Below are 12,209 nucleotides of genomic sequence, written 5' to 3' on the forward strand. Positions count from 1 at the left end.
TAAGATGTGTTCATGCTGTGGGCCTTCGTGCCCTGAATGGTGTTTTTTTATTATCTGACTGTCTGATGATCATTATGCTTACTTCCAGTAAAAGGAAGGTGATCTTAAAATCGGCTTAGATATCTGTTCAGGTATTCCAGACCATCCAAAGTTCGAACTAAAATGAAGATTGGAAAGTCACCACCATCCTCAGTTGCTTTCAATAAGTTTTTAAGGCCCTAAGGCGCCCAAATGTCAAGAGCTAGGTGCGTGCAGAGGATATACCCACCTGATCAAAATTAAATGAGACTATAATACTAATAATCATTGAAACAGAAACTTGAAACAACAGCGGACTGAAAAGAAAGAACCTCGTTCACACAGTGTACAAAATGAGTAGGGTCATAGCCCTGTGCTGTTTAGATCTCGCCTACACAGCGCGCATGCACTGCATAGGAGAGAGACCTTTAGCTATTGGCACAGCTTTGGGGGTAAAAAAGTGCACAAGTTGCTTTGCTTGCAATGGCAACGCGTGCACGTCTGGCAATTCCCATGCGGGAACCCGCAGCACCTTATGTTGGCGCAATATGTTCGCACTCGCACCTTGCTGCATGCTCCCGCAGGACGCCTCCCCCTGCTGCCCCGCGAGCTGCACGCTTGTTTCACATGCAAAAGCTTAGTAAAAATGTTTTTAAATAAATTAAAAAAATTAGGCCCATTGACCTTTAATAGTGCTTGTTTCCCGGTAGAACATAGCTCATCCAGTCCAGGTTGTTTTTTTTGCATTCTTATACCTGCAGCTTTTCATTTATACTGAGAGAAGGAGGACTCTGGTGAAACTGAGAAAGATCTGAGTCTACAGGCTGTGTCTCTTGGAAGAAAGTAGGAACTGGGACAGATGACACAGTCTGTCCTGGTTCTACCTGGCTTTAAAGGCTCTGACCTGTAGAGAAGCCGATAGGCATCCCGGTAGGCCAGTCCGCCTCTTCACAATGTTCATATAAACACCTGAGTAACAGTGACTTTTTCGGTTGACCGTGCTCTCAGAAGACTCCAGCCATTAAGAACTTGCCACTCGGCCTCCCCTCTCACTTTACACCCCCAGAGTCCCACAGTTTGCTGGAACAACAATGCCTTACACACAGCTGTGCGGGGAAATTTCTCATTCCCTTCCCCCAAACGCATGGGAATGACCAGGCTGAAAACCTGATGACCATCAGCCGGCCTCGAATGAACACACTGGGGCCCACACTGCCGCTTTGTGTGGGATGAGGTACGACCACATTGGCTGTTTTCTTTTCCTCGTCATCGTTTATTTGTGTAGAGGCCTCTGCACTGACTGGGTCAGTTCATCACGTTTCTTTATTTTTTTTCTTGCACTTGTTCCTTCTCTCCACTCAGCGAAATAAACAAACATTGCACTCGGGAGAGCTGTTCACAAGCTGCTTCATTGGCAATCTCAACATGGGGCAGGGGGGCCCGAGAAGTTTGCAACACTTATTAAACAAACACAAGCAGACTCCTGGGCCCCACAAAACCGGCCTTGGGCATCATCTACGCGGCAACGGCCTCTCTTCCGTCTGCCACGCTTTCTAAATAAACATTAGCGCAGTGTAGTCCCATTGCAATAACAATGGCGGCAATCCCCGATTCCTTGACACTTCAACGGGTCTACCCTCGCCCCCGTGCAGCCCCCACACACAGACAGCTGTAACTAAGAGAGACAATGGGAATGTGAACATGTTTCAATAAAAAAATTGAAAATCGACGTAGCTAACTGCCAGTTAGCTACGTCGATTTTCAATTTACTGACAGGGATGCTGGGGGAAGCGGAGCCTCGAGGGACAAAAATAAAGTGTATATTGCCACGGGGAATGCAGAAAATGTTCAATTTCACTGTGTGTTATACGTATGGAGGCCGCTTCAGCAAAATAAACTAACAGAACAGACATTGCACCCATTTGAACTTTCAACTACCGCATTATAGGGGTTTTCTATTCCTTCTATTCCTTTCGTGATCCTGAGATAGGAGTCGTCAGGGCAGTGCCAGGCTTAGCACTGAGGATGTGCGATGAATTATTATTTTTTATTTTTATTTAACACTGGTGATATTATTCCCGCAAGGCTGGGACATGTAATCGTTTGGTAAGAATAGTAATTGCTTTAAACTTTGCAGAAGGTGCTGCAGGACCTCTTTATCAAGGTAATCCTTTTCTCCGCAGCCTGCATCTTTATTTTTCCCTGATACTAGACTTCATTCATCCAGGGAGGTAAAAGATGTTACTTGTATGGATACCCAATGGCTGCAGCCAGAGCTTTAAGTGGGAAGAAAAAAGTGTGTGTGTGGGGTGGGTGGTCTCTCGAAAGGGCGTGGTCAGTGCAATTAAGGGCGTGGTTAAAAACGCCTAAGCAAAAAATCTGTGCTTAACTAGGGTGCTGCCCAACTTGTGTTTTGCTGTTTCTGTCATTGCATCCAGATATAGGATACAAAAAGTAAAATCATACCTACAAGTCGGGACTATTTATTGGCTTTGTCAATGGTTGCTAGTTGCATAAGATAAATAAGCAGCAACTATGGCTTGTATATAATATTGAAAAGCTCCCACGTAAAGCCCTGGTGACACCATGACAATGTTGCTGCTCCTGAGTAAATTACTTTCTTTAGAGGATTTCCCTTCTTCTACAACGCTCACCTGGCATGACGTCATGCCATAACTTCTCCACTAGTGAGAAATGAGCAGTGTGAGCAGCGCACATTGATGTGCCTGCTGTAAACTTCAGTCACGGAAGAAAAAAAAACTGACCGCCTGTGCCAGGGTACAAAACGCATGAAACCGATGCGCTTCAATTCACTTCCGACGTTCCCTAATTGAACAACGTAACTCCTGCTGCCCCTTTTAAATCACCCCACGTTCACCACGCCTTACCTCGGATGAGAAGGGCAATCTTTCAGCTTTATGCCCATGCTCGGTCCATTCTATTCACGATTCCGAGTGTTACTTTCCACATCACTTGCCACTTTGCACATGATTAGCTTGGTCACGTCTGCCCAGAGCTCTACCGCAATACCTTGAGCCATTGTTCTAGTGACACCTACGTCTGTCACCTTCACGTCGACGACCGCTGCAATTTTGTTCACTGATTCACTTTCACTATAAGTCACCGACCTTAATAATGTCGGTCTTTCCCCAAATAAATTTGAATTCTTTTCTTCTAATTTTCCCTCTTTAGGCAATTAGAGGCTAAACAACGTTAAGGCATAATTATAATGTCCTTATGATGGTTCCTATAATTAATAGGGGGACCGAAACGCCGTCGACCCTTGTAACACCCTATACAAAACGTGATTGCTATGTAATGTAAAGGTGTTCTCTTTGAATTTTCTGTACAACTGTATTTATCACACAGAAAACGTCTGTCTTCCTTAAAAGCCCTTCTTTGTCTGTAAACTTACCTTCAGTATTGGATCTGTTAGTGTTGGGCACAGGCTTGTGTACCACACTGGTGATCAGTTGGAGGTATTCTGCTTGAATTTGTCTATTGAGTAAACTTGAAGACCTCTGTCCGGCTGGACATGTCACTCGTAATATAGAACTGATTCTGTCTATATTTATTGTTCTTTCTATTATTGAATGCATGGGACCGTTGTTGCTTGAAAAAAGGGTACAAAACGGAGCCCGATAGAGACCGGTTTCGAGGCCCCCTTTAAACAAGCATTGGCATAGCCAATAGATCTCGCTTCTGGGAACTTATAAGTATTTAGTTATGCTGCAGAATATCCTTGGTGCAACAACACCAACTGTTGCATGGCTAAACACTTATAAGGTCCCACATGCGAGTCCTATTGGCTATGCCAATGCTTGTTTTTATGTTCCTGTGGCGACTGTTCATTACTATGCATTATGACCACGTGATTGTGGAGCTTGATGACACAGCCTATACTGGTTTCTTGATAGACTTTTGACATTGGACGGAACTATCTATATTCAATTCATTCATATTATGATACATTAATATTCTACACTATTAAGCCCTGATGAAGTTCTAAACTTTGTTGGAACGAAACGCATTGGCCGGATCTTGTTATATATTTTGACCTAAGAAGAAATAATAAACACGTGGTGTTCGATAATATAAACTGGACTCTTTATTAGACTTGTGCCGGTGCACCTCTCCATTTGCTGTCATCCTATAATAATCATAATAAGGACTAAGAAGGGCTGCAGTTCAGATCTCAGGCCCTACAGAATTATAGTATAAATTGCTTTTGATGCAACGTTTTAAGCCAATGAGTTGTTACAGGTTTTAGGATTTGGCTAATGAACGTCAGTTATTACCTTGGCTTCATACTTGCTTCTGCAGAGAAGGGTGGATTATTGATAATATAATGCCAGTGTCAATGCTGATTGAAACTCCTATTAGTCCTGGCAGCACTCCGCTACATGCCTGTTTGGAGGGCTTTCAAAATGAATTCCAGGTCATTAACAGAACTCTACCATGGAGTAAGCTACATCTTTGGGAGACCAAAGTAACTGTAACATCGCACCTGGGTTTGTGTTAAACTAGGGAGGATCAGTTGTATATATATATCGTAAAGCCTCTATACCAATAGAGGCTGTAAGCAGGAGTGCATGTTGGCTTTTCATTTTGTATGTAGCATACATGGGGATTTCCCTTCTGCGTGTAAGTAAGATCGTACCCACCAAGGTTAGGGGGCCATGCAGTGCCAGTTCCCTAGTATACAGACAACTGTCATGCTAGCCCAGATAGGTGTTGGTCTGCAGCGTTTACTTTCCATTCTAGAGACCTACTGTGAAAATATTTTTTTGCCACTGAGTCTTTAAAAAAACAGATGTAATATTAAGCAAAAAATGTAAAGCCAGCAACTGGTTATTTAAGGAAGAGTCTATTCTAAGAGTCACATCATATGAATATGGAGGGGTTTTCTTTTTTTCTTTCATTTGAGGGGTGGACCTCAATATTATCTAACCAACACAAAAGCTGAAAGCTTTTTCTCTTTTTTGTGTGCAATATTTCGTTTGACTAGTGATCTCACTGGCTCCTCCCTAGAACCTGTTTCCCTTCTTCGCATAGTTATAAATAAGTCTCTTTAAATTTTTTTTTTTTGCGGATTAGGTTTGGCCTGTCCACAGTTCCAGTGTGATGCTGGGCAGAGGTGAACAATAAGAAACACTTTGATAACTGTATTGTGTCCATGTTTGAATGTTGCAAATTGGTTGCCTCAGTCCAGCACTGAGTGAATAAAAGGGGATAGATACTGTTTAACACAATAATTTGTAGATTTGACGTTGAACCGGTTATGATAGAGTTGAAAAATATTTTAAGTGTTACGATGAACAGCTTTTGTCAGGCTTTCCTAAATTTATGAAACTTACTTGCCCAAATTAAATGTATGATGGCTAAAGAGTCAAACAACATTGTTTAATTAGCCTTGTGCCAAGCCCCAGGAAGAAATAATATCCTTAAGCAGCCACTGTCTTGATGTTTTTTACGTGTTTGATACTTAAAGCTAAACTCTGCCACGCCATTTTATTCAGGGCTAATAGTGCTCAATGGGAAGGTTTGCTGGACATGCATACACCAACAAAGCCGATTAAAAGATTGAGGTTGTATGTATTTAAGTAGAGCGCACGTAAGTAGCTTAGGCTCAAACTGCCAAGTTACAAAACAGTCGTAAGAACACTAATCTACCACTCTATGGTCCCCTATTCACTCATAATAGTTAGGTAAACCGACCGATTTAAATTTCTCGTGCAAGAGCAGACCCTCCAATATTGGTTTACACTTTCGGTGACGCTACTTTATAGTTTTGCATAGGTAATGAGAACTAATACACTAAAATATTAGAATGTGAAGATAGCAAAAGGATGTATGCACCACTTATGCCCGACGTGGCGGAACCCGAGAGCTTTACACCACGTTGTATTGCATCTTCAGGACTTTGAAATTCCATCAGTTTACAAAGACAAGAGCAGGGGCTTACAGTCCACACCGTTGCTACCAACATTTTCTGATTACTCACAGAGACCGTGTAGCACCATATTACTCAAATTTCATGGCAACATGTCAGTTATTCACCCTCATTCCGTAAGAATCACCATGGGTCTACCTTATACTCCAATATACTAAGGAGCATATTACCAACAACTAGCGATAATTATCGCTATGTTGGCTTAGCGGGAATATTCCTATCGCCGCCCTTCACCTGTTTTCATTGCTGAGATACCTTGCTATTATCAAGGTTTATCTCAGAAGCGATAAAAAACGGGCGAAATGCGTGAATATCGCTGTCAATACAGCGATATTCATGCATTACCGTGACAATGCCCTTAGTTATCCACCTCTCATTGGATAACATGTCTAAGAACTGGTCAGGGCAGGCGTTAGCTGTTGGAGATATTCGCGCTTATATTTCCAAAACTAAGCCATTGTTGGTAATAGGAGATAGCGATATTAGCGACTGTTTCCAGTCGCTAACATCTTGGCACGCCCACTTTGCATGTCATTAGCGATAATTATCGCTGACATGCAAATCGGGCCCCAAGATGATCGCTATCTCCTACTAGCTGTCGCTAACTGGTGTTAGCGACAGCTAGGTAATAGGGCGATAAAATTATCGCCGCTGTAGCGGGAAAAAGTCCAGCTAAAGCGGCTATAATGGCCCTTGGTAATATGCCCCTAAGTCCTTATTTTGGGCCATTTTGAATAGTTCACACACATGCAGAAAAAATAGGTCCTCATTGGTGCCTTTACTTCAGAAAAACAAAACATTTTTATACTCTATGCCTGGTTCATAAGCACATGCATTGAAACGGTCCGAAATACTGGTCTCAAAAGCTAAGATGGTACCAGCCTCAAAGAGAACTCAGATCTAGTAATGAATCTTTTCTGACGCCTCTTAGAATACACACCTCTAGAAATGGCGTTCAAACTTTTTTCTTTCTTGCTCCCGCCTCATGGAATAAAATGCCTCTTCATCTTCGCATTATCCCTGAACACAGCAGCTTTCCCAAGAAGCTGAAGACTTGGCTTTTTGTAAACTAAACCATCTTCACCCTCTTGTCAGAGCTGTTCTGCAAGCACCATGAGACTCCTCTGATGTGATTTGTGCGCGATACAAATGTCCCTGACTTGACTTGACTTGACCAGTAGAGCATACCCTTAGACTAGCTCCTGCTACTGATGTCCCTAAGTTCAGAAGCAGCGCAGTGCTGATATTTTCACTTTATGCCAAATACACTAAGCAATGCTTTCCCACAGGGATATGTGTTCTGGAGTATTAGTGTCATATGACAAATATAAAACTTCTTAATGGTGACTTGCATCGCTGTTCAAAAATCTCAGATCTGTACAACTGCATTAAAGAGTTGAAAATTGGCTTTGACTGAGATACCGTGATTGGAACCAGCATCTCTGCTGCAAAGGACAGTATAAGAAAAAAATATATTAAATGTGAAAATCAGGATATGTGAAAATGGTGTGCATTGTAAGACCAGATTTTTCCGAAGTCTATAGCTCACAGTAGCATACAAATTTAGTTGAATGTGAAGACGAGTAGGGTTTCTAACTTCTAAAGTAGTTTAAAAAACATAGAGGGTAGATAGACCTACTGGTATTTTTCTGCTGTCATTTTCTTTGTCTTTATGAGAATGTAGATCTTTCTGTGCATGCCCTTATCATGTACCCCCTTTCTTGTTTGTCTTTAGTTTACCTAAGAGAGGTGCTTTCCTGGAAACACAAGTTGGACAGAAGTACATGCCTATATTTAAATCCTTACGCCTTCATGGAATCACACAGAGTAAGTTTGTTCTGTCATTTCTTTTTGAAAATGTCTTTATTGGCAGGATAAACGAAGGTATAGCAATCAGAGCATAACAGTTCGGTACATAAGTCTCATATTTGCATCATATGATCGCTCTGTCAGGATATACACATTTTCATTTTTCAATATGTTACTGTAACACCCAAACTAAACTCCCCCCTCCCTTACCCTCCCCCCCCTTCAGGCACTTCCTATTCACTTTCATACCAGCAAGTTTGTTCTGTCATTGTGCCTCAGAAATCAGTGTGCTGTTTCTGTTAGTAATGTATAACTGATATGTGGAGACTTTTCGTCTTGAGAGGTTTGGCAGACTATTCAAGAATCTTCTGGAAATCATGATTCAACACTACAAAAAAACAGCTATCAGAATTGGCTTACAGCATTGTCTTGCTTAGGCAGTGTGTTTGCAAAGAACAAGTTATTGCTGTCCACAATCAGAAATTCTCAACCTATATTCTATTAATGTCATTATTAATTCACTACCAATGTTACAAAACTAGAAAGTGGTTTTAGCCAAATATGCAACCAGTAAGATTTTCGAGAATGTTTTTATTATTGTAGCAGATTATATCAATACAGTGTTCCGTTCAAGCAAATCATCAACTGAGAAAAAGACCAACTGAAAAGAAAAAGTGATAGCGAAGAAAACAAGCATTTACAATGCAACGGTCTCGCCTTTGCAAAAGTTAGAGCTATTGGCATTGTAAATGACAACATTTATATTTATGTGTGGGTTTTGAAATAAATAAATAAATGGCATTGTTATTTACAATGCCAATAGCTTAATCTCTCGCAAACGCAAGACCTATTGCATTTGCATCCACACACACACACACACAGAGCAACACACAGAGCCACATGCACCCACACACACAGAGCCGCACACAGAGCCACACACACAGACACAGAACCCCCCACACACACAGAACACCCCACACACAGAACCCCACACCAGACAGAACCCCACACACAGACAGAACCCCACACTCAGAGACCGAACCCCACACACACAGACAGAACCCCACACACACAGACAGAACCCCAGACACACAGACAAAATCCCACACACATAGACAGAACCCCACACACACAGACAGAACCCCCCACACACAGACAGAACCCCCCCACACACACACACACAGACAGAACCCCACACACACACTGACAGACTGCCACCTTTCCTGTCATCCAGAGCAGAAATCTTGACTCTTACCATAGCTGTTCTCTACTCTCTGAGTACACATATTCACTCACCCGTGCAGGTGGGTCTATTAAATAGCTGTGCCTTCTGCAACATATACAGACACGTTGATGTATAATGCAACTGACCGATACAGCCGAGAAACATTCAAATGAAGCCATTTGATGGGTGAGTCATTGAGGGCTCTGGTGGGGGCTGTTAGATTAAATAAATGTAAATGAAAATGACGCACATTAGGAGCTGGCAGCGGTCAGTAGCAGTGTTTTGCAGCAATGGTCCCTGCGGGAGTGTGCCAGGCAGAGAAAGAAGGGTCGTGGCTGCGGACGCACCACTGGGCAGGGTTTTTAAAGTATGTCCCGGCACCGTGGAACAGAAACCAGGAGCCCGCCATGGGACCCAGCTTCATGGGCGTCAGAGAAGGGGTCCAGCTTGAATGAGGGGGGATTCAGGGGTTCAGAGCCACACTAACATTGAGGGTGTGGAAATATCAAAAGAGGACACCCCTTAAGTGGGCATACGGGAAATCGACGAGCGAGAAAAGTGACACCAAAAAAGGCAGGGGTAAACGCCGTGATTAAACAGGACATAGAATGGACAACAGATATTGGGTATATAAAATGGTACATGAGAAGTGTGGGAGATTGAAAAGTGCGTTCCAAAGTTGGCTGCGGTTTGAGGCACAGTGGGTCTTCTAGAAATAGACAAGGGTTTAACGAGGAACTTCTCAGGTGTGGGGAGAAATGGCACTGGAGGAAGAGGGGTGCACAAAGTAAGGAAAGGGGAGCGGCAGTATAGGAGAAGGAGGCCACAGACAAGAAAGAGGGGAGTACCAAGGGAAAGGACAACCCTCGATCGAACTAGTGCACGTTTGTCCGTCCCTTTAGGGCACCGTACTGTGAGGGTCAATCAGTACCTCTCCCGTCAGGGCATACACTCCCACCCCCGCAGCCCTTAGAGAAAGCGACGACCTCAGCCACAATTGTCCGTCTTTGTCTAACCTGAAGTCCCTAAAGTTCGACCATGCACACAAGTGGAAGACCCCCAGCCCCTGATGCCAGTGCTGTACGCCTCCCTAATCCACTACCACTCGTCACCTCACCTTTCCCTGCCGCCCGTTCCCAGCTGCCTTCTTACCCAAGCTGCCATATTGGAGAGTCGGCCCGCAAATGTCTCAGTGGAGTAGGCCGCGTCACGGAGCTCGTGGGAAACGAAGTCCTAAGCGAGGGCTGAGCCTATGCCCTGTGAATGGCACCGTCAGAAATGAAAAGTACTTATCCCAGGATCCTTTTGCGTAGTCTGTCGAATCCCTTTGCGTGGTGGGAAATGTAGTTTGAGTGCCTCACTGAGGTTTGCTTTCTGGGAACTATTCCTAGATCACATCGGGCTCTTAAACAGAAGACATTGCTCGTCGGACATAATGGCAAAATAATGGGAAACAGTTCCAACAACAAGCACCTACCCGAGGACGATTTCTGGACGATTTCTTCCGGCGGGCTGTGGTCGGGGAACATCCCACAGCCAGAGAGCGGCTCCCTCAGTGCTCCTGGTTCGGAGGCCGCCAGCACCCCTCCTGCTCCCCCTCCACCACTTCCCTCGAGCCCCCTTCATTATATCCAAGTCTCTGGCAGTCTTACAATTAAGCGAGGTCGCGGAGCAACGAGCTTTCCTGTCTAACCCCATTATAGGGTTTCACATCCAGGAGCCCGGGCTCTGAAGGAGCACAGTCCCCCCCGCCCCTCCCCAAACCTGCCATCTGTTCCCAGGAGGTATTTTGTTACCCAAACAAATGTACCTGCTCGAAGGGCTCTGAAGAGCACGGGCAATTGGACAGACTACAGTTTATGTAACTGCACGTTAAATCTCGCCTTTGTTTAGTTATCTGCTGACAACGGCTGGATCCCAGCCCTATAGCGCCCGCGAAAAGAGAAATCTTTCTAAAGAGCTACGAAAAGTGCGCTAGGTGGGCTGGCGCTGAAGCACTGAACGTGGATAATTGCGGTATTTTGCTATCAATATCCCATGCTTGCACTAGGACCCGTGACACCCCTGAAGCCGTTGCACGCTGACATGATAACCCATTTCAACCGTCTTCCCTTCATCAAACCTACCAGGCCGAAAGGCTGAGGAGGGGTCGGACCTTAAAGGTACAGAGGCCGCTGCAGCTGGCGCTGAGCCCACAGTGCAGGCATGCCGCAGCAGTGTACATACAGCCTGCTGCCGGCTTGTAAAACCAGTCTCTAGCTTTGCTCTCAGTTTCTCCTGTTTACTGCACTCTTCACGGGCTGTCGGCCGCAGCGGACCGGGCCCTGAGCTTAGTGGCGTGCTATGAACTGGTCACGCCCTGCTCCGGGGTCGGTAGTTTGGAATTAATGTAGTGTCACAGCCCAATGGTGGATTTACTCGGTGCATAACACCTACTCCGTCGCAGCGTCGCTGCAACCAAAGATCACGCGCTACTAACTCCCTCCTGAGTCCGAATGAGCTTTGCAGATTGCAACACATCCATTATCCAAGAGCCTGCACTTGTAAAGCGAAGGGGGCGACTAGACATTGGCATTTGACTTATAAGGTCGTGCACTGGTCTCTGCAGCACACGCTTTGACCCACTGATTTGTTGCGACTGGGTGCAGCTTTCCTTTCCATCTTAAACTCACCCCCTCTCCCCCACCAATGCGTAGAGCCCCTGCTTTCAGGTATACAGCTACCTTGGGATGGGCAGGCAAAAAACCACGTGAACACAACACGACAAACTAGCCTTTCGCCCAACTTCTGAGCTGCTTGGTACTTACTATAAATGGGGAAGCAGTGACGTCTTATTTACAGCACTTAGAAACCGCAGAAATGAGGGATGAAGCGCTTTAAAAAAAGTAATTATGTTGAACTCTGCCGTGGCCTCAGTGGGAAGAACGCAGTAACACGTCCTTATGGAACAGCAGACCTTCCCCAGTGCTCATAAACACGTGGTGCCTCACAATCAACGGAGACCGAAATCCCCTTTCGTCCCCTGAAGCCCCATTACCTGCTCCCAAACGCGTAGGATCCCTTTTAACACCCACAAACCCAAAACAGACTAAAGACCTTTCCAATTACAGTGGTTGGCCCTCAGGGTTTGTTTTACGCCAGCCCCCGAATCGCTAGAACTTTATAAACCAAAAACTGGGCTCCAAGGAAGAGAGCTGTGTGTTG

General features: G+C 44.6%; 1 protein-coding gene across 1 annotated transcript in view; it reads left to right on the forward strand.

The window, feature by feature from the left end:
* Positions 1-12,209, forward strand: part of BTBD16 (BTB domain containing 16) — an 887,756-nt gene that overhangs the window by 529,366 nt on the left and 346,181 nt on the right. Inside the window, exon 12 of the mRNA XM_086920301.1 lies at positions 7,707-7,798. Within this exon, the coding sequence (XP_086776427.1) occupies positions 7,707-7,798 (92 nt within the window). The remainder of the gene's footprint in view (positions 1-7,706; positions 7,799-12,209) is intronic.

This window comes from Lissotriton vulgaris, chromosome 5, assembly GCF_964263255.1.
Source record: "Lissotriton vulgaris chromosome 5, aLisVul1.2, whole genome shotgun sequence".
NCBI lineage: Eukaryota > Metazoa > Chordata > Amphibia > Caudata > Salamandridae > Lissotriton > Lissotriton vulgaris.